The 23,768-nt window shown below is 48.1% G+C and overlaps 1 protein-coding gene across 2 annotated transcripts in view; it reads right to left on the reverse strand.

The window, feature by feature from the left end:
• Positions 1 to 1,231: 1,231 nt before the first annotated feature.
• LOC119178576 (proton channel OtopLc) overlaps positions 1,232 to 23,768 on the reverse strand; it is a 114,911-nt gene continuing 92,374 nt past the window's right edge. For both annotated transcript variants that reach the window (XM_075882305.1, XM_075882303.1), the window contains exon 8: positions 1,232 to 2,878. In XM_075882305.1, coding sequence (XP_075738420.1) covers positions 1,977 to 2,878 — 902 coding nt within the window. In that variant the 3' untranslated portion in view covers positions 1,232 to 1,976. The remainder of the gene's footprint in view (positions 2,879 to 23,768) is intronic.

Here is a 23,768-nt window from a genome sequence, read left to right on the forward strand (position 1 = left end):
CGCCAAACCGTGAATCATCCACTGGCCGCGCCTATGAGTCATCTGTCTGTTTGACGCGCGGACGGGTAGACGCAACGGACGTGCGCACGGATGGTTGGACGAATGCACAGACGGACGAAAGGGCGGACGCACGGACGGACGCATAGATCGATGCACAGACAGACACATGGACGCACAAATGGGTGGACAGACGCACAGATGGATGGACGCATGGACGGACGGAGACACGAACGAACGGATGGACGAAAACGTGGACGGACTGATGGACTCTTCACCCCACTTATCAACATTCACTCCGTGGATATGTTGTGATTTTTTTTCTTGTGCCTTTCTTTCTATTTTTCTGTACTTCTCCATTCCCTTTGTTTTTCCATCACTTTTTTCTATCCTTCTCTTTCTCTCGCCATGTTTCTATTCGTTATTTATGTTCGCCTCTCTCCCTTATACCTCTCTCGCGTACCGGTTTTCGTTTGCCACTTTCAGGGCAGCGGTGGTTGCCCAATTCTCGTATGTCCACTTGAGGAGTGCTCTCGTGGTGACAGCACACAAATTACGGCGGGCGTGTACCAGTGCATGCTTCACCCTTATTGACCACCTACTAAGCAGTTCTTGTGTTACACGCTGGCGGATAAGCTTCAATTCGTTTGCAGGTAGTATTCCCACATTTCTCAATGGCTGAGAATAATAGCGATGAATGCTTTGAATCTTAACTAAAATATCCGTGAACGCACCATGTTGTCTTCCCCTTAACTCATTCAGCGGTGGTAGTAGTATAAAGCAAAACAGAATGAAGTATATTCGGGGTGAAGCTCCTTACTATCGAGCCATGCGTTCCTCGATGACGCTGAAAACAAGCGCGTTGTCGCCTACACATTCTCTTTCTGCCATCGCTGCACTAGGACGATGAAGCACCACTGTGCTTTGCTCTTCATTTCACCAATGATAATTAAGGCAGACTTAATGAAGGCAAAGCCAAGTCCTCGCCTAAATACAATATACAATCAATAAAAAACAACAAACATTGTATATGTTGTAAGCGGGTGGTCACTCATTTTCATATTAGACTAGCCAACGTACGAGGAATTTACGGTTACCCGAATTATCTGCCGGAGCTTCATCCACTTATCATCATTTAATTAGTGGATATGCTGTGATCTTTTTAGAAATAAAATTCTGCGCGTTTTGCAGAACAGTGTGAACTACGCGACAGTAAAACACGCAGGACACCGTAAAAATGCTCGAACATTTTGTATTTCAACATAGTGTTGATTTATTTTACTATAAATTCAAAATCATACCGAGTAATAGGTTGTGTCCTGCATTGTTTTATAGCACATTCCTATAAGGATGTAATGATGGGAGCTTGAACAAGACTTAAGACGACAAGATGAAGCAAGACTGACGCTTCGCTGAATTTCATGAGCAGCTCCAGCTCTTCAATTACGGTCAGTTAGTTCAGCGGCTAAATTCATTATAGTTTCCATTTTTAATACTCACACCTATGTGTAGCACCGGCCTTCTAATCACAAGGCGATCATTCACAAATATGCTCTCAAGCGGCCACTCTGGTCGGACTACTCCCGCTCAGTCACATCTTGCTCGATTTGCCAGTCACTCAACTGCAGCTGCGAGCCTCCAAGCAGATGACTATGAATCGAATACTTTACTGCAGTTGAGAAGGTGGTGTGAAGAGGTGGGTAACTCCATTGCTAGTGGCATGACCGCCTTTAAACCGCATCCTCAGCCGCTAATGATCCAGTGACCGCTGCTAGTCGTAGTAGAGTGTGAGCGTTTAGGGATTTCTCAGAATGATGTTCATGCAACTCATAGGCGGCGAAAAGTCGTCAACACCATAAGATATAAACTTGGTAGCAGATATTGTCCGCAATTTCAGCCGGGTACAGGCCTTCTTTGTGAAACAGAAAATGCCTGCGTCTGATGCCTAAACACCTTAGCCGAATAGCGCACTATGACTTTCACTCGCCCTTGTGGTAAGCCGCTTGCCAGATGTCTGCCAGGCAGACAGCCGAATGGAACCTGTAGAACAGCATCAGTGGGATTGTAGCATGTCCAATGAAAGACCAGAGGTTCCCGTAAACTAGCTTTGCGGCGATCAGGTCGTCTATGTGCTTTTGCTGCACCGTAAAGACGACCCACTGAGTGACATTCAAAATGAGAAGGAATGTGATGATCTCTCTGCCAGGTTTGCGGTAGCGGAGCACGTGTGAGTTGCTGCACCTTCGGAGTCCGTCGACGAGCACCGGCGTTTGGATGATGATCTGCACGAGTGCAACCACGCGAAGCACAATCCTGAAGGTGTCCGACAGGTGAAGTTCCGCCATTATGCACAAGATGGCGTGAATGAAGAAGAACGGAAGCGGAATGAAAAGCAGGAAGTTATCCAGGAACGTCACCGGGTGCGCGTTCTGGTCCAACTGGATAACCTTGAAGTAGGCCACGATGCTAGCGAGCAGTCCCAGGGCCGTCAGGATACCTTCCTGGCAATTGTAGATAGTTCCGCCGACCGTCTTGAAGTTAGAACCCTGGAGCACCACAAAGAAGATGATGACGGTAATGATGGACGTGAGCAGGACGAGGATTCCCGAGAAAAGACCTTTGTTGGCTGCGTGGCAGTCGGCGCTGATGACCACGTTGCTCTCGTACGTGATCTCGTGGTTGCCTTCAGGCCCGTCGATTTTCTGCTCCAGGTGGTGCGACTTGGAGTGTAGGTGAACGTTGCCGATGTTTTGCCACACGATGAACCACACTCCCGCCAAAATTATGCTGAACTCGATGGTGCATGGGTACAGGTAGGCCGCTGAGCTGAACGTTGGACTGTAAGGTCCTTTGCAGCCACCAGTCGCCGAGTGCTGCGAGCCTGCGGAAAGAACATTGCGAAGGCGCTATTAGATACGTCGCTTAAAATCCACTATAGGGCTTCTATTATTATCGCACTCATCAAAGAACGTCTCTGCAGGAGGACATTTGATAATAAAACGTAGAGAAAAAGCTTTGGACCCCTTGTGTCATTCTCTTTCTACTGTATAGAAAACTCATCACTACATGTGCCAGGCACATTACTGGAAAAAACTTGCGGAAAAATAGCAAGCTGTTCAGATTCGAACGCACTGCGAGACGACATTCACGACTTACACTGGAGCGAAGACACTTTTCACCAGCAAAACAACCTGTTCAGCTATGGCCACCATAAAATAAGGAACCTGTTTATGTTCTTTATTTCCTTAGAAGCCGAAGCTGCAAAGGAGAACGGGATTCGCGCACGCTCTGTGTGCGGGTTACTTTGTACGCGTTTACACGCACAGCAGCGTGCCCCGTTTGTTGGTTAGTACTAAGTTTACGTGAGAGCCAGTAAGCTCTGGCACGGGCGCAGATAAGGCTACCTGCACAACTGCTTTTCATCACTTTGCCGCTGCTTCTGGAACACGCAAGGGATCATGACATTGCCACCCTCAGGCGTGAGTACTGCATAAGTAACGACTTCAGAGCTGTGCATAGGTCCACACAGCAACCACAACTGCGCGGTGAAGCCGCACTCCGCATATGGGAGACCATGCGATGCTGGATAGGTGGCGCGCCGAAGAGCAGCACCTGGCGCAGAATGGCGCCGCGCCCAGATGCCGCGGAGAGAGCGCGCGCGTGTGCAGCGCTTCATTTTGGAGCGTACACTTCGAAAAGCGCTTGTAATGCTGCACAGTGGTTTAGAAACAAAACAAACTTTGTTCAAACGCTCCTCTCACATAAAGAGCACTCGAAAATGAAAAAAAAAGGCTCTGCACAGCGTGGCATCGAAGGTACAATGCTGTACAGTCATGGCGACTCCCTCGTCATCATTTTCTGGTTGCGTGCTGGATTTTGTGCTAAGCAACTGCTGGCTGATATGCCCCAATTCGTAAGTCTGGGAGGCGACGATATCACACTGGCAACTTCTGTAGTAAAGAAAGAAAAAGAGAGGAAAGCAGCTCCGGCATCATTTTTTTGTGGCGTCATGCATATGTACATTCTGTCCGCGGTAGGTATGCACGGGGACGTTGATCAAGCAAACCACCGTGACAGCATAGCGCAGGTAAGTCACGCTTCTATGCTTTGTAGCGCGGGATAGATTTCGGACCACGGCGGCCGCATTTAAGTGAGGGCGAAATACAAAGAACGACCGTGACCCAAGATGTATGAGCACATTGAAGAACCCCAAGGAGACACAATTCATCCTAACAACCACGCTACAGCGTGCCTCAAAATCGTATCCTTTTTAGTACGTGAAGGACTAGCAATTGATGTTGAACGGACACGTTTATTTCGAACAGACAGAGGCAAGCGGTAAAACTGAAACCGTGTGTAAGGCAAACTGACCCATGACTAAAAGTCAAAGACTTTTGACCCTTTTTTAGCAAAGCATAAATTTTGATGTTACTTAGCCATGACAGCCAGTGAGAAAGAAGCTTACAGCATAGGCTGACTCTAGCAAGCTAAGCTTCGAGTTTTTCGCTGCTGTAACAAAAACCCTGTCTTAAGCGCAAACTTAGTCTAACAAAAGCATCTTAGCACCGAGTATTCATCGCGAGCGTATCTTTTACAGTAATTCGAAGGCTAAGGTGAGCGTATCACCACATAAATTTTGTGGCCAAAGCAGCTTTCCTTCCACGTCTTAGCAAATATGCAGACTACTTATTCAGCCCCGCCGCGGTGGTCTAGTGGCTAAGGTACTCGGCTGCTGACCCGCAGGGCGCGGGTTCGAATCCCGGCTGCGGCGGCTGCATTTCCGATGGAGGCGGAAATGTTGTAGGCCCGTGTGCTCAGATTTGGGTGCACGTTAAAGAACCCCAGGTGGTCTAAATTTCCGGAGCCCTCCACTACGGCGTCTCTCATAATCATATAGTGGTTTTGGGACGTTAAACCACACATATCAATCAATCAATCAAGACTACTTATTCACTTGACGTTCGGGCATCAGAATGGATTTTTGTAGCGGTGGTCAGATGAAACCTTTTTTTTTTACATGTGCCGTACGCACACTAGTTTATTTCCGGCAATACACCGTATAAACTTGGCTGTTTCGCACTGGTTTCCACTGGTGGCCGTCTTCATTATATAGTGAATCTGGCAGACAGGCGCGATTCGGTTTAAAAACAAGCCCAACACTACTAGACAGGGTTCGAGAGCAGAACATACTTTGCTTGTCGGAACGCTTGGATGCAATGCCGCGTCCATTTTCATTGATATTGCCACGTTCCTTTCCTCTAGGAAAGTTTTGTTATCACCCAGTTACACTATGTTCAGCGTGAACCACGCCTATGGTGTTAGAGAGGCTTCGAGACTGTAATAAATTGTTTGGTTAAGGTTACGCTCACTTTGCGAACATTTCACATGATTCTGGAACGCTAGAAACATAACGCTAGAATGTTCGATGGCAAGTGTATAAATAGGGAGTTTTAGAATACCGTTTGCAAGCGCTGCGGGCGTTGCGAGTGCCATATGAATTATTAGAGAGTTTTAGAATAACGCACAATGAGCCCTTGCGGTGTGGTCGCTGCTACTGCGCATGCGTCGTAACGCGAGTCGGCGTTCGCGTTCGCGCACCGCACGCGAAAAAATCCGAAATTGCGTGCGGTAATGGCGGTCCGCATGTGGCCCGAAAGCGCTGGTTTCGAGGCTACGGTGTCGCTGCGATCGTGCGTTGCGGTTCGCAGCCACGCAAACGCTATTATAAAGCTCATATGGCGCCCGCTACGCCCGGAACGCCCGCAGCGCTTACAAACGGCATTCTAAAACTCCCTATTGAATAGCGTTTGTCCTGCTGCGAACCAGAACGCACGATCGCCGCGACACCGTAGCCTAGAAACCAGCGCTTGGGGGCAACACGCAGGCCGCCATCATTGCCCGTAGCCTCAAAACCAGCGCTTGCGGGCCACAAGCCAGCAGCCATCACCGCACGCAATTTCGGATTTTCAGCGCGCGGTCCACGAACGCGAATGCCGACTCGCGTTACGATGCATGCGCACTGGCAGCGACCGCACCGCAAAAACTCGCGGTGCGCTATTTTAAAACTCCCTAATGCCGTCCCGCTTCACCGCTTGTCAGCTGATCGACGGCCGATGGTCTGCCCTCCGCTATCAGTGTGCCAGTGTCTTGCTGTAATCTGACTTTTCTTTTGCGTGGCGACAAGTTCAGCCAATAAATAAACATTTTTTTTGGACGAGTCGTCTCTGTCTTTGTCAGCGCTGATCGAGGCTGGCTTCAGTGTCCTCTTCACGGTGTGGGCTTGGCTCACGGCTGGAGCGGGGCTTTCGGTAGATGGGCCGGAAAGCACCTCCACCAGATGTCATGGTGTCGTGACGCTGAGAAAGGTGGAGACGACTTGTCTAAATAAAAAGTGTTTAATTGGCCGAACTTGTGGCCACGTAAAAGAAAAGTCAGATTACAGCAAGAAACTGGCACACTGATAACAGCGGGCAGAGCGTCGGCCGTCGATCAACTGACAAGCGGCGAAGCGTGTCGGCATTTATACACTTGCCATCGAACATTCAAGCGTTATTACTAGCAGCGACGTAGGTTCCAGAATAATCTGAGAGGTTCACGAAGTGGGCGTAATCTTAACAAAACGATCTACTACAGCCTCGAAGCTTCTCTAACACCGTAGACGCGGTTTGCGCTGAACATAGTGTAATGGGGCGATAGCAAAACTTGAGAAAAGGAACGTGGCAATATGACAAACAAGGGAAATAAACCGTATAACGTCCCAAAACCACCATATGATTATGAGAGACGCCGGTGCGGAGGGCTCTGGAAATTTCGACCACCTGGGGTTCTTCACCATGCATACAAATGTGAGCACACGTGTCTACAACACTTACGCCTGCATTGAAAATGCAGCCGCCGCTGCGGGGATTTGGTCCCGCGACCTGCGGGTCTGCAGCCGAGTACCTTAGCCACAAGACCACCACGGCGGGGCATTTCTAACTATTGTCCCATTTGAACACTAGCGCCCTTTGGTTTTGTTTCGGTGCTGCGCGCCCGCACCGCCTCTACCAGCCGCCACTTTCACCTGCGGGATCAGCTGAGAAGTGCGTGCTTTGGCCGCCAGGGCACCGCGGAAACTCCAGCGCTGGTTCGCTATGGAGCGGCTCCAATCGGCATCCCTGTCGTGTCACTGGCGGCCGATGTACTTATGTGGTGGCGACTAATACCAATTCAGTCAGTCGCAGCAGCAGTGGTGCCAATTTCGAAAATGGACCTAACATCCACTTCTCAGCAGTGAAAAATTATTAGCCACGTTTATAAGAGGAATGCACTACTCTAAAGCTAGCATATACAGCAGCTTTTTAGCCCCACAACACTATGCGCCATCTATCTCCATATTAGGTAAAAAAGCAAGCTGACTATTTTGCGGCGCTGGTAATCGACAGGCCGCTCCATTGTGTGTGGTATGAGTGCCCTATTATATTCTTCTAAAAAACCCTAATCGGCGCTCATCTTTGAGTGTGAAGAAACTTTATTGCTATCTTGTTCTTTCGTTTCCTGAAGTGTAGCCTACAGCATCCTTCAAAAAAGCTTTGGCAAATAATTACCTTTGGGTCATTCCATGCGTAATAAACAGCGTTTTTCCAGCCATCACGAGTATGGCTGAAAACATTTCCACATTTTTCTCTAAGTTCTAAACTCGTCATGCTTGTTTATATATGCTGCCAACAATTTACCTGCTAATTTATGAGACTGTGTATATTGCGCCAACTCAGCTAGAAGGCGTCAAACAATAACTTTCTTGAATGCTTTTGAATAACCCTCGATAAAATGGCATTTGCGGCAAGTTCATGAAGTGATGTAAGTAAAACTGATTGGCTATTGATGCATAAAAATTCTGCGAGGGCTTTTCGGATGAGCAAAATAAGTGATGTTGCCGCAATTGGCATTCTCTTCCGCGAACATGGCAAGCTCAAAGGGCACAACTAAGACACGTAATGATGGCCTGTTTGACATTCTATAAAATAATAACTTAAGTGCTCAAGGTACAGCAGATAGTATGCAGAAAAAAAGCAAATTCATTGTTGGTGGGAGGGGGAGCTCTGTATTCAGTGTCAAAAAAAAAACAGATCCCACGTACAGAGAGAATCAATAATATGCGAAGCACGAATTAAGAAGGTTCATTTGTTGCTTTGAACTCAGCACAAAGTTACGATGTGGACTGTTGCGAACGACGAGCCGATCCCGCCGAAGCCACCACTGTTGCGAATCTGCCTCCGTGGATCCCACCGCTGACCTCCACTGTTGCGAAAGACGGCGACGCCGACCCGGTCCCACAGGCGCCACTGCTTTCAACTCCGCCGGGGAGGTCACCAGCCGTTTGGTAGCGTATGTTTCTCAGCTCGCGACTGCTTCTGCGCAGAGCTGATAAGACGAGCGGACGAGACGACGGTGAGTTAAACAAGGTTTATGTACAGCATATATACAGAAGCGTTACAATTTCGGCACTGGGGCCGACAGAGACTCGAAGAGCCGAGCTCTCCTCTCTAACACATAGGTCAGCTTTTCGCCTAAAACCGCCGACTCACACACATGCCGGCTCTCCGACACGGGGACTCATCTCCATAGGACCTCCGATCGCGACGCGCCGCAGGGCTTCTTTTATTTACACCGGGTCCAACCAAAATGTCCAATCAGAAGCGCCGCTGGTCGTCAGGGCAGATTCCTCCAATGGGGCGCCGCGCCATGCGTCAGACCACCAGACACGAGGACGCCGGCTCGCTGTCACGTGCGCCGATGACTCAATGCACGTGGGTCAGAGAAGCGCCGCGCGTGTTTACGCCGTTGAGTTGTTCGCGCCAGGCAGACTGCGGGCTGGCCTTGACCCAGATTACCTTTTTCAGAGGCACGGACGTTTGACGAGGACTCGCTGGCATAACAGCACCCCCGCCGCCAGACAATGCACCGGAAAGACGAGCTGCTTCCACGGGGCTCGGATGTCAGGTGCGCTCGTTCGCCAGGTCCCTCCAGGTTCGCCGCCAGGGCCATGGGGAGAATACAGCTCCAGACTGTTCCGGGAATACAGCCCATTCTGGACGACGGATCCCAGCTCCACTGGCTTGTCGCCACAACTTGTCGACCAGCTTCACTCGTCTCTTCTGACCATCTTCGGCTTCAGCACTTGTCGATGGTTCTGCAACTTGCTAAGAACGGTTCGGCAACAAACAACACACGACACAAGCAAGTGCCCTCGGTCACCCGACAGAACACCAGACAAAGTATAGTACAACATATACCTATCTACGTGTCTATCGGAATTTTGTTCCCCCTACATCAAGAGGCACATGTGAGACACAAGACTCTTAAAGTAAGAACTTGAATTTTTCACAATTACAACAACGCAACGAATTAGAATACCACATAAAGTTGGCCCCTTGAGATCACTCCAAACGAGAGCGCTCAGCCCAGGTCGTGATGAGGTCAAAATTTTGCCCCGAATCGCCAACGAGAAACCGAAAGGTTGAGAAGGTACTAACTAAACGCACGGCTCAATGTGTCTGCATTAGCGTTTAGCTTTCCCCCTTTTTTTTATAGCGAACGTCAAAGTTACGCTGTGGAGCAACATGCTCCATCTCCGTAACCGGCCACTTTTAGGCGACGATACCTATGCGGCACCAAGAGCGGCTCACACTTTCGACGTTGCACAGGGGAACAACGATACGGCTTATTACGGATTGACTCCTCGCCGCTTAGCTCGATATCGTGTTCGATCACCTTCGTGTTTCCAGGACGGTCCGAAAACACATCTTCAAACACCAAAACAATCTTTCTCAGGTCCTCCTTCCGGACTTCACTTAACCTAGGCTCTAGGTTTATCTGCTCCCGGATTACTTTCGATCCCCCTTCAATTACCTCACTAGAACTAAAAATTTCTGCTTCCTCTTCCTCTGAAGCATTCAGCAACAGATTTACGACCGCTTGATGTTGAACGTATGGTTTCATCAAGTTGTAAATTTTGTCCGGCCGCCTTCCTAATTTCACTTCATAATTTGTATCGCAAGGCTTCGATAATACTTTGGCGGGCCCTTCCCAATCAACCTCAAGCTTGTTCCTTTTGGACGGCTGCAGCAGCATTACCTGATTATCAACTTCAAAAGCGCGCTTCTTCACCGATTCCTCGTAGTGCTCCTTCGACAGCACTTTTGCCGCGTTTTTCTGGCTTTCCACTAGCGCTTCAATCGAGAGATCCTCACGCTGCTCTCGAATGAGCGTCTCTCGATCAACTCTCGGCAGCTCGCTCCAACTTTCCGCTACAGGCGAGAGCGTTGCAACCCTCTCGCTCTGACTCAATGGCGCCATGTCGTCTCCCCCTACCGCGCCGGCCGCGCTGGCCGTTTCCGCGACGGGCCGCTCGCGTGACTGCTCACATGACCCATGCGGAAACTTTCCTTTCTGGGGTTCCGTCGACCCGCCGACAAGGTCACTTGAGAGTTCACCGCATTGAACCAGATCAAGCTGCCGCGATAGCTTCCGCGCTTGCGATCGCGTGAGAGCCATGCACGCTAAGTTGGGGAAGAACGATTTGCCCTGCTCTTTGAGAAGCTGCTCTGAGTTGTTGGAGAAAAGATAAGGAAAACGATCGGGAAGCGCGGTAGACACAGCCGCTTCGGTGCAAAGCTTACCGAACGGGCCTTCAATGACAACCGTGGCGATTGGTAAGCAAGCACTCTGCTCCTCGGCGACTTGCCTGATCCACGCGCATTCTCCGGTAAAGTCATCCGGAGACACCAATGAAGGATGGACAACATCCATGGTTGCCGCGGAGTCTCTTAGTGCTCGACACATTTTCTTATTTACTTTAATTTCTTGGAGATACGGCTCCAACAACCGCATGTTTTTTTCTGATTCTCGGATCGTTGCGAAAGCTAACTTTTCCTGACAGTTTCTCGCGATGTGTCCTTCCTTTTTGCAGTTGTAGCAGATTAGCGGCTTCCGTTTGTTTTCCGATTCAAATGCCTGTTTGGTAGAAACCTCACTCGATTTCTCCGCTTCTGTTTGCCCTTCCCCTACACTGTCCTTCGTAAGAGACGGGTCCTTCTTGAAATTACGGTGCGGAGCGGGTTTCCGTTGATCAGGTTTCTTTGAAAAGCCCTCTTTTCTCTCATCCTTTTCAGCGCGCACTGCCCTGCTGTGCAACTTTCGGCGAGTATAATACTCCTCAGCTAACTCTGCTGCCTTGTTTAGCTGTACTTCCCCAAGTCTGTCCTGCAGCCAAAGTTTGACATCCTCTTCGATGCAGCGGTAGAATTGCTCCAATGCAACGCATTCCACCACTTTATCGCGGTCGTCATAAACACCTTCGCCCTTGAGCCATTCAATCAAATCGGCTTTAAGACGAAACGCGAAGTCAACGTGTGACTCATTCCCCTTTTTAGCATACCGGAACCTTTGCCTGAAAGCCTCGGGTGACAACTTATAACGTCTCAAGAGCACTTCCTTAACCTCGTCATAGCTCTCAAACGCTTCCCTCGATAAGCAAGTTATCGCGTCGGACACTTCGCCGGGAAGAAGAGCTAGCAGGTTCCGCGCCCAAAGAGACCGCTCCAAAGCGTTTCGCTCACAGACGTGTTCAAACTTGACGAGATATTTCGCCATGTCCTCGCCTACTACGAACGGTGGCAATTGGTCCCTAATTCTAAAACCGCTGACCTGAACTGTTGGAGAAGCTACGCTAGGCGCCTGTGAACACTGTAGTATTGCCAATTCTATTCGTTTCATCTCGAGGCGTTCCTGTCTCTCGGCCTCCTCGCGACGTTCGCGCCTTTCAGCCTCCTCACGTTCGCGAGCTTCACGCCTTTCAGCCTCCTCACGTTCGCGAGCTTCACGCCTTTCAGCCTCCTCACGTTCGCGAGCTTCTCGCCTTTCAGCCTCCTCACGGCGTGCTTTAATATCCACCCAGGCCTCATCAACTTCCTCAGCCGACACTCCCTCCTCCTTCATGATCTCAAGGATCGCTTGCTTTCGTTTCGCACGGCCTAAAGTAATGCCGAGTTCCTCACAAATTTCGATGAGTTCCTTCACTTTAAGGTTCTCCATCGTTCACACTAGCCTCTTGCTGTTTGCCCCTGTTAACAATTTACTTGCCGTACCCACTATAAGCCTACTAGCACGACGCGCAAGCAATATTTCGCACTCCCGTGTTTACCCCCTCCGCATTAACTTCGGTTTCAAAGCACTTCGACTTTGCTTGAAACGATCAAAGCTCACTACAATGCTTCACACAGCCCTTCTCTAAACTACTACAACCTGAGCTAGAGTAGTCTGGTGAACTGAGGGGAAAACATCAGGCACTCACCGCATCGATGTCGCTGACGCCGGCCGATCCCGCAGCTGCCAACCACTGTTGCGAACGACGGGCCGATCCCGCCGAAGCCACCACTGTTGCGAAGCCACCTCCGAAATCCCACCGCTGCCACCACTGTTGCGAACGACGAGCCGATCCCGCCGAAGCCACCACTGTTGCGAATCTGCCTCCGTGGATCCCACCGCTGACCTCCACTGTTGCGAAAGACGGCGACGCCGACCCGGTCCCACAGGCGCCACTGCTTTCAACTCCGCCGGGGAGGTCACCAGCCGTTTGGTAGCGTATGTTTCTCAGCTCGCGACTGCTTCTGCGCAGAGCTGATAAGACGAGCGGACGAGACGACGGTGAGTTAAACAAGGTTTATGTACAGCATATATACAGAAGCGTTACAATTTCGGCACTGGGGCCGACAGAGACTCGAAGAGCCGAGCTCTCCTCTCTAACACATAGGTCAGCTTTTCGCCTAAAACCGCCGACTCACACACATGCCGGCTCTCCGACACGGGGACTCCTCTCCATAGGACCTCCGATCGCGACGCGCCGCAGGGCTTCTTTTATTTACACCAGGCCCAACCAAAATGTCCAATCAGAAGCGCCGCTGGTCGTCAGGGCAGATTCCTCCAATGGGGCGCCGCGCCATGCGTCAGACCACCAGACACGAGGACGCCGGCTCGCTGTCACGTGCGCCGATGACTCAATGCACGTGGGTCAGAGAAGCGCCGCGCGTGTTTACGCCGTTGAGTTGTTCGCGCCAGGCAGACTGCGGGCTGGCCTTGACCCAGATTGCCTTTTTCAGAGGCACGGACGTTTGACGAGGACTCGCTGGCATAACAGGACGTAAGTTAAGCCACACATCACTAGTATGTCATGATTATCATGTCTGCGCCTTGCACTGGTGTTCATCGTACATTCACGTCACGTATACTAAGTTTGGTACGTGTGAAGCTATAGAGAAACGGCCGCGAGCACGCTATGAGCGTAGCATATGTAGTCATGTTTTACATGACACGCACTTCATGACTATTATGCTTTATGCGTCATTCACATTCACCGTGTATTCATCTCACGTGACACAAAACTTTTTATATTTTGAGATTGTGAAACAGCCACGAGCACGCTATGAGCGCTGCATGTAGTCATGTTTCACATGACACGTACGCCTAGATGTTCATGTTTGCATGTGTCATTCACCGTCGTCATTCATTTACGTTACGTAATTTCAACTTTGCTATACGTGACGCTAGTGAAACAGCCGCGGACGCATCATGAACGTGGTATTCTGCCATACCCTGTCATATCCTGACATGACATTAGTCCTGATTTCTATATTAGGGTCTGTCACTTATGTTCGCTATGCAGTAATCTCATATCATACCAGTTTTGCAATATGTCATGCGCACGAAACCACCGCAAAAGCAGCAAGACCATGGAATGTAAATATGGACACTCTCGGCTGGATTTCGCCGTCGGCATGAGCATCGATGTGGACGTCGGCGTCCATAGAGGAAGGAAAAACTAAGAAGAGGCCATGACGTCACATTCGTGAAGCCACCGCATCGCAAACAGCCACCTAGCGGAGAAGCAGATAAACACTTCGCGATTCCCGGCGAGCAGCCATCGCAGCGGCCGGCGCCGACCGCCGACCGAGTGGTAAGTGTTCTCTGCTGACGGCGAGTCGATTCACGAGTGCTGCTGCTTTTGCGTGTTTTTTTTGGGGGGAGGGGAGCTGTGCGACCCCCAGCTGTAGTGCATACTCGGTGCGAATCGCGTGCACTGCCAGATGTACCTGGTGGCACCTTTCACGTATGTTCGCTTCATTGTTGATCAATAATGCATGCTACTTGCATGCGGATATCTTAACTGTACGCTCCGTCGGTTCTTACTCATTGTGTCAACTGAGAACACACGCGAACTTTCGTGTTTAGTGTTGTAGGCAACGTGTCGCGTTTTTATAAGCTGTGTCGTCCATACGGAAGGACAATAAACTTTTTCTAGTTATCGGACTAAATGTGTATGCATTGTACGGTGAGCGCTCGCTGCGTATTAGTTGTGTGTGCACTTAAATTACACGCTTTACGTGCACGATTGCGTATACAATACAGTGGTGCCTTCTTATCGACGTGAAGTACGTCAAGTACTAGGCTGGCGTTGCACAGAATAGCTACGAAGCAAGCTTTCAAAATCGACATTGCCTCACTGACACTATATACGAGCAAAGAAGTACTAATCGGCCCCCAGATCGGGAAATCTGGCTAAAAAAAGGCCTTACGGCTAGCAAAACACGCAAATCACTGCCGGGTGAGTTTGAATGTGATGATGCAGGGGCCGAATGTTTTTGATTACGCCACGTACCGGTGTTTTCTGTGCCGTCGCACAAAAACACTCAACGATATATTTCAACACGCCACTTACGGGCGTGCCACGCATGAACAGTCAGGGAAAGGTGTGCTCGGAACATTTTACTGCATGCAAACCATAAATTTTTTTACAAATACCTAGAGGCAAGTGTGGCGCCACCTACTATGCGAATTTCTCAAGGGGCGATGCTGGAGCGCTAGGAATGACGGTATATGTGTCTGCGAGGCCTGTGTCGGCTGGCGTTCGGCGAGGCTTCAGCTCAAAAGCGAATATGACTGCGTAAATAAAGCTTTACTAAAAGAAAACGTTTATAGACAAATTCCACCGGACTTACGTCACAAAAATGCGGTGGCGCTGTTTTGGTAGGCAAAAGACACTCTGCCTACCGCAGTTTCTGCTGGGTTTTCATTGGTGCATGCGGTGTTCTCAGTCAAGCAACGAGGAAAAAAAACAGTATGCCGACGAACTGCGTCGACGTTGGATGTGAGTCACGTCTCACGACTTAGATTTGTTTGTTGGCGCACATCGCATCTTTCAGTGCTTATGGCTTTCACAATGCTTATAGGCACCCGGCAATGTAGTTTACGAGATCGGTGGTGCAATTATATACAAATTCCAAATCCGGATGGAGGCGTTTAGTCGGTGACGTCAAAAAAAAAAAGGGCGGTCCGCAGCGGTCGCGAGGACAAGGGGAAGCAATTAAACAGCCAATGAGGGAAAAGAAGGCTTGCGTCATCATTTTGACGTCAACTTAGGGACCGTAGAGCAAAGTAAAAAGTGTTAGTAACATGTTAAGAAGTATTTAACTATTATTGATCACTATTAAAATGCGTGGGCACTAGTTTTTAAACGTTCGAGAAGCAATACGGCACAATCCAAACGTATTTTTACTGTTATTGTTTTGAAAGAACGCTAAATTTAGCGGGATGGTTAGTGGTGGCGCTAAGTACAACCAGGTTTCAAGCAGTTACTGTTCTCATATCTCCACCACCAAACGGCGCAACCTTCGAAGCCGTTGGCTCAGTCGAGCGCAGTCACGGTGGAGGGCAACGGCACCGCTAGCCACCAGCAGCAGCGGCTCATCCGCGTTTCCGAGGGTCAATGCGCGCTGGTGCTCGCCTTTACGACCGAGAATCCACAGCTCGCGGCAAAAGCCATCGAGCTGCAGCACGGCGTCACGGTCGCCGACCGGCGGCGGCTGTGGCAAGTGCTCAGCGACGCGCTGAACCGCTGCCGCACAGGCGAGACGAAGAACCATGACATGTTGTCTAAGTGCTCGGATGCCGAAAAGTCGCGAAGCCCTTTCATTTCAATCCAGATCCATGCCACTTTGCAGCCATTTCAATCCATCCGGTTCCTTTCGGACGGTCTCTTCGACCGTTCCTTCGTTTACCCCCGAAAACCGGAGGAAAACAGTCACGTGACACCTCGTTCCACGTCACATAGAACGTCACAGCAATCGTCATGGCTCGAATGGGCCAATCGCGTGCGACTCAGTGGAACAGACCGCCTCCGTCCGGATTTGGAATTTGTATATAATCGCACCACGGATGAGAGCGCCATATAAAACAGCCTAGCGATTGGGCACAGCAAAACCGAGTCTTCCAACGCGTAGCCTAGCGAGTAGACGTAGCAAACCGGACTTCCACGTGCATATCATTTTCTTCTTTAGTTGTGAGCAGGGGCGTCACGGCTGATCATGTAAGCGCCCAGGAAGCGTTCTTTGAGAACGTGCCAAAAAAAGGGCACTGACACTTCAGCGTGTCACTGCGTACAGCGAGCGCTTCTTTTTCTTAGTATCCCTGGCGGTCGGTATCAATAATGCTGAGGCAGCCCAAGAAGCTTTGTGGCGCCCTCTGGTCCGCTGTCGGCTGCCTATGGCATCTCACAACGCTGTTTTGTTGGTGCACATCGCAGCCCTCAACGCTTATTGCGGAAGTTACGTGCGGACGTCGCTATAATTTTAACCACAATGTCGACATCAACCTACCTGCGTTTAAAAACACGGAATGGTTCTATAGGCAGGTCTCATTCCCACGTGCTAAATTCTAAAATAAAAGTGTATTTACCTTGACGGCACCACCAAACCGCGAAAGAAAGAAACATATGACTTAAAAGTGGCGGAGAGAACGCTTGCTTGTCATCTGCCTGCCAAGTTTAGCAACCGTTGATTACTTCTTACGCTCCGTAAAATTGTACATCAATGTAGAAGGTTCTAGTGTTATATACAACATGTTTCTGTGCAATGACAAAAATAATTAGCTTATTGCGTGCTCTTTTAGTAAGAAATCAATCATTTTACCGTGAAGCCAGATATCTGCGAGGTATACAAATCAGAGTCAAGTTCAAAGCTCACGTATCCCGTCATTCCCTTGCATCCAGCAGCTCACTAGCGCCATATGTCCCTCTAGGTTTGATTGTGAGAAACTGCATGATGCAAACCATATCCGTTAAGTTTACGCCGAGCCCACGCAGAAGCGAACCAGCGCCGAGAGCACGCCGCGGAGCGTCTGCTCTTTTGTTTGCCCCATAAATTTGACGTCACATCCGCCAGACTTCTCGCAGTGCATTGGGATACGATAGGGCCTCTCCTCAGTTTCTCCTTCCTCCATGTTGGCGTCGATGTTATGCACCGTATATGTATACGTATCAACATATACGAAAACGCAACAACCCCCCCTCCCCCCTCCCCCCCTAAAAAAAGACTCCGGAGTGCGGAATAGAACGTGGGACTTTCGCTTCGTGAATGCGACGCGAGCCATCGAGGGTTTTTTTTCTTTATTGCCTAGCATAATATCAATACTGTTTACAATTTACATATTTACATATTGGTCAAAATACAAGTGCGTCACAAAATATACCCACAGAATTCATTGAAGTATCGTCAGTTCTTAGCTGACTGTTGATCAATACTTGGCCATTCGTAACACTTGCCTAATGCGCCCAATCCAGTCTGGTACATCCTCTTGCCCCTTCAGCACTTCAAGAAAACGGCACACTATTACACAAAAAATATTGGCGCACAGATAGCACTTCTACATCCGCATTTTCAAAAGCAAATCGGGTTTCCTATATACTGTGCAAGCCCAGAAGCATGATTAGATCATAAGGTAGGCCTGCCTCGTTTTTGACCGAAATAAAAATGATGTCATGTGGACTTAACGGTAATTATTTGTTCACGATTCTCTTCAATATGTCCCAGAAAAAGACCGCACTCCAGCAATCTTTGAAATTTGAACTTTGAACTTTGAACATTTTCTTTTCCAACATACCATCATTTGGCATGCTGAGGGCTGGGGTCAAAAAGCCTCTTCACGGGCTTGACTTGGACCACGACCCCGTACAAAGTGGCTGGGATAGGCGAGTGTACATTATGGTATAAAATAAATCAGACAACAACTATGTCGCTCAATTAGGAATGCATAATAGTACTGTAAAGGAATGCATAAATATTTACATATAAACATATAGAGACAGAAAATGCAAGTGAAACAGATCGAAAAATAAATTTTTAAAACAATGTACCAACTTCAATTTTGATAATCACATAAAACATCAATGAGAGTGTACAAATGAAAAAGAAATACAATGGCATTACACAGGTAGGACAAAAACGCATCTTTAGCAATAGTTTTACAGTGTTAGTTGATTCAGATGGAACGGTAATAGAAAGCGTAGCATCTCCTTGCCGTAGTTCGTGCGCGTGTGTGGAAGAAACCACGTGTGAACATGACGAGTGTTATAAAAAAGGGTCCGCCGGTTTATACGAGCAAGTATGCCCAAAAAGTTATCACTTTTCAGTCCTGTGTAATAGTGTTTCATAAGACTTGTTGGATAATAATCTGGTAGGGTTAATAAGTTCATTTCTTCAAAAAGCGGTGACGTGTGACTTCCATACGGAACATCTGCAATGGCGCGAACTGCCGTTTTCTGTATGACATGTAATTTGTGAATGTTCGTTAATGTTGTTATGCCCCAAACCAGATGACAATAATTTATGTGTGATAACAACAGCGATTTGTAGATGAGAAGTTTAACTTTCTTTAGGAAGCAGGAAACGCACCCTAGACAAGATTCCAGTTATCCTGGATAAACTCGAAGACAGCTTTTTAATGTGGGAATTCCATGACATGTGTTCATCAAAGATTACACCTAGACATTTAACACTTGGTACTATCTGAAGTTCCGAGGTGCCGAGCATTGACGGGGCATGCAAAAGTGGTGGTTTATTTCTAGGCCTAAAGTGAACAGCTCTCGTTTTTGAAGAGTTTAATTTTAAAGAATTATTGCATGTCCAGGACGCTAGCTTTAATAATACGTGGTTTGCGTCATTGATTAAATCCTTATAGTGTTGAACAGTGAGTAAGTAGTAAGGCTGTGTCATCTGCGTATATAATATACTTTACAGATGCGTCAATGTTTACAATATCATTAATATATACGCAGAATAAAAGGGGTCCCAGGATACTGCCTTGGGGAACACCTGCTGCGTTTGCGTAGTTGATGGGAGAGGAGTCTCGAAGGGTAACGCTGGATGACAGCCGAACAATAAATAGAAGGGGGAGAAGCCGGCGGTGTCATGGCGTGACGAATTGTATGCGAATGTCACATAAGGCAAAGTACTATCCCAATCAAGGTGATCTTTGGAAACGTACATAGAGAGCAGTGTTATGGTTTGATTTAGGCACTCGGTAAGACAATTTGTTTGTGAGTGACAGGCCGTAGTGAGCTTGTGACACGCCGAGCACGAGCGAAGGATGTCACTTACTACTTTCGAAAGAAATGAGCCACCGCGATCGGTCAGCAGCTGTCGAGGAGCGCCATGGTGAAGAATTACGTCATGAAGCAAGAAGTCCGCGACCTCAGTGGCACAGTGGGTCGGTAGCGCTCGTGTGATATTGTATCTTGTGGCGTAATCAGTCGCTACGGCTATTCACTTGTTTCCAGTGAAGTAAGAAATGGTCCAACGAGATCAAGACCGACGCGGTAGAAGGGGACGGTGGGTATGTCTATTGGTAGGAGCAGACCAGCTTGAGGCATGGTGGAATGTTTGGAGCGCTGCCAGGACTCACAAGCAGCGACGTATCGGCGCACAAAACGGTAAAGGCCTGGCCAGAAGAATCTACGCCACACGCGATCGTACGTGCGCGTGACCCCGAGATATCCAGCGGTTTGGGTGCCGTGAAGCTGTTCAATAAAAGCGGAAAGGAGTACCACAGGAACTACGAGTAGTAGCTCTGATCCCTTAGCGCTGGTGTTGCGTCGGTAAAGAATGCCATCGCGTAGAACAAACAAGTGTAGCGATGGGTCTACGTGGGGCAAACGAAGACTCTGCATGAGAGACCGCAAGTCCGCAAGCGGACATCGCTGAGCTGTTCCTTGCGTATGTCGGTGAAAGCCTACATGGCGAAGGCACAAGGGTCAGAATCATGTGCTAAATGTTCGGGTGGGTGAACGGGGTGATGGGATAGACAGTCGGCATCTTGGTGCGTTCGGCCAGATTTGTATGCCACGTCAAATCTGTATTCTTGTAGTTTCAAGGCTTAACGGCCAAGTCGTCCAGTTGGATCTTTAAGGTACGACAGCCAGCACAAGGCATGGTGATCCGTAATTTCTCTAATTACTGAAAAGGTGCAGCCAAACAAGTATGGTTGAAATTCCCCGACTGCCCAGACTAGTGCGAGGCACTCACGCTCTGTAATGGAAAACTTGCTCTCCGAAGGAGAAAGGAGGCGACTGGCCCAAGCGATGACGCAATCCTGTCCTCGTTGCCGTTGGGTGAGAACAGCATCAATTCCCTGTCCGCTGGCATCGGTACGAACTTTAGTATGGGCTGACGGGTCAAAATGGGCCAGGATGGGTGGGGAAGTAAGTAATGTTGTAAGGGTGCTGAAGGCAGTTGCTTGGTTAGTATCCTAATAAAAAGGCATGTCCTTCTTCAGTAGTTCCGTAAGTGGTCGGGCAATGTCAGCAAAATTCTTCACAAAACGTCGAAAGTAAGAACAAAGGCCGATAAAACTCCGTACATCTTTTGCGGAACGTGGTACCGGAAAATCTTTGACAACTCTAATTTTGTTAGGATCAGGTTGCATGCTTCGAGCACTGACAAGGTGGCCCAGCACAGTGATTTCTCGATGGCCAAAGCGACATTTGGAAGAGTTGAGCTGAAGTCCTGCTGTCCGGAAAACCTCAAGAACTGCCGATAGGCGGCTAAGGTGGCTTTCAAATGTAGGTTGAAAATACGATGACGTCTTCGAGATAGCACAGGCACGTGGACCATTTGTATCTACGCAGGAGAGAGTCAATCATCCTTTCAAATGTAGCTGGGGCCTTATACAATCCGAATGGCATAACATTGAACTGAAAAAGTCCATCCGGTGTAATGAATGCGGTTTTCTCACGGTCTAAAAGTAAAAGTAAAAGACTACAACGCAGCAGATAACCCAAACATTGCCCACCATTTAGAAGAAGCATTACTGACATTTCAGGATGACGATGTTAACGTCTTATGGGCAAAGTTTAAGTCATGCTGCAATTATTGCATCAATAAGTTCATTCCAGATAAAATGAAAAAAATCAACAAAGCCAATCCTTGGATAACCAGAGAAATTCTACATTTAAAACGTAAACTAAAACGGTACCGAAAAAGGAAGAACAGGGATGCCGCCCTCCTTTTTAAGCTAAGTTCTAAGTTGAAATCTAAACTACGAGAAGCTAAAGAGCGCTTCTATTCAACCACCCTTGGGCGCTTTGCTACCGAATCCCCTCACAAATTCTGGCAATTTTTATCAAACAAGGACTCAAGAAGCGTAGATCAAATAGCTGTTGGTGCTCGCATTGTTACAGATAAAAAAGAAATTGCTGATACGTTCAATTCCTATTTCCAGAGCGTATTCTCAAGGCCAGCCACGCTGGGTAATACGCCTTACGTCAACGATAGCAACCAATATATTCATATTACTGTCGAAGGTGTTACTGAGCTGCTCTTACGATTAGATCCTAAAAAATCCGCAGGACCTGATAACATTCCCACCGCATTTCTCAAAAGATATGCAGAGCTCCTAGCTAGATTCTTGGTACAGTTGTATTCTAAGTCTCTTGAAACTTCTTGCCTCCCACTTGAATGGTTGGTTGCCCGAGTGAAACCAATTTTTAAAAAAGGCTCTGTCACCGATTATTGTAATTACCGACCCATATCTCTCACTTGCACAGTTTGTAAAGTTCTCGAACACGTAATTGCTAAACACCTAAATGATTTTCTTGACAACAATAATCTTCTTACTAACGTACAGCACGGTTTTCGAAGAGGTTTTTCAACTGCAACTCAATTAGTAGTTACCGTCCATGAGATGGCACAGGTACTTGACGAGGGCGGACAGATTGACGCAGTTCTAATAGACTTCTCAAAAGCGTTCGATAGAGTTCCACACTCGAAACTAATAACAAAAATGAAAAACTTAGGCATTCCATCACAAGTCGTCAATTGGGTCATCTCATACCTAACTGGCCGCAAACAGTATGTTGAAATTGACGGTTCCTGTTCTCGTTTTCTTGATGTTTTTTCTGGCGTCCCACAGGGTTCGGTCTTGGCACCGGTTCTATTTAACATTTATATTAATGATCTTGGCCAAATTGTAAAGCCCCCTCTACGCCTTAAGCTGTTTGCAGACGATTGCATCATCTTTAGCCACATAGTGTCTGTCACTGACCAGCACGTTCTTAACCATGCTTTGCATGCAATAACGGAATGGTGCAATAAATGGGATATGATTATAAATCTCGACAAGACAGTTTACATGTGCATCTCCAATAAGAATAAATCTCACTTCATGTATAGTCTTGGCAATTATCAGATTAAACAAGTGGAGGAACATAAGTACCTGGGGTTAACCTTGACGTCCAAACTTAACTGGTCAACACATATAAATAACATATGTTCCTCCGCGAGAAAGAAGTTAGGATTTTTGAAGCATAAATTAGGTGATGCCCCCTCATCGCTTAGACTCATTGCATACAAATCCATTGTAAGACCCACCCTGGAATACGGAAGCATTGTATGGGATCCCCATACTATCACTAATAAAGAAAAGCTTGAAAAAATTCAGAGATTGGCAGCTCGCTTTATTTATAAACGTTTTAGACGTCGCGACTCCCCTTCAGCTATGTTGGAGCTCGCACACCTAGAGCCATTGGCCAACCGACGTAAAAGTGCCCGTCTAAAGTTTCTACACCAGCTATATTTTAATAAATTGGGAATCCAGTCACAAGATTACATAGCTAATAACCCTAGTCGAGCGTCTCGTCACAAACATAGCCGAAGTATTACACCGTTCTTTGCCCGTACAGACCAATACAAATATTCATTTTTTCCCAGAACTGTTTCCGATTGGAATGTTTTGCCAGAGTGTTCACCCTTGCTGTCATCCAATGTATAATGATTGTATACTTACCTGTTGATTATGTACCCTCACATTCATGTGTCGATCTTGCATTCATACGCATGTCTTCTGGATGTGTACATCCCTCTCCTGCTTGGACCTTTCAAGGTTCGCAGTATTGTCCAAATAAATAATAATAAATAAAATAAAATAAATAATCGACAGAAATCTGCCAGTATCCTGATCGCGAGTCGATAGATGAAAAGTAGGCCGACCCATGTAGGCAGTTGACAGCATCGTTCATCCGCGGCAGATGATACACGTCCTTACGTGTTACTTTGTTTCAGTGACGGTAGTCTGCGCAGACGTGCCAGCTGCCATCCTTCTTTACCAGCAGGACCGCCGATGCCCATAGACTGCAGGAAGGTTTGATGACGTCTTTTGTGAGCATTTCTTCAACTTCATGCTGGATAACTTGTCGCTCAGCATTAGACACGCAATAAGGACGTCTTCGGATGGGGCTGGCGTGTCCAGTGTCAATCCTATGAGTTACAAAGGATGTCTTACCCAAATGGCGGCCATACAAATCAAAGATGTTACGGTAGGATTTCAGCAGGTGCCGGATATCAGCTGTCTGTGCTGGAAGAAGGTCAGGGGCGATCATCTTGTCGATGGTGGCATGCGCTGCGCTC

This window comes from Rhipicephalus microplus, chromosome 2, assembly GCF_043290135.1.
Source record: "Rhipicephalus microplus isolate Deutch F79 chromosome 2, USDA_Rmic, whole genome shotgun sequence".
In the NCBI taxonomy this organism is placed as follows: Eukaryota; Metazoa; Arthropoda; class Arachnida; order Ixodida; family Ixodidae; genus Rhipicephalus; species Rhipicephalus microplus.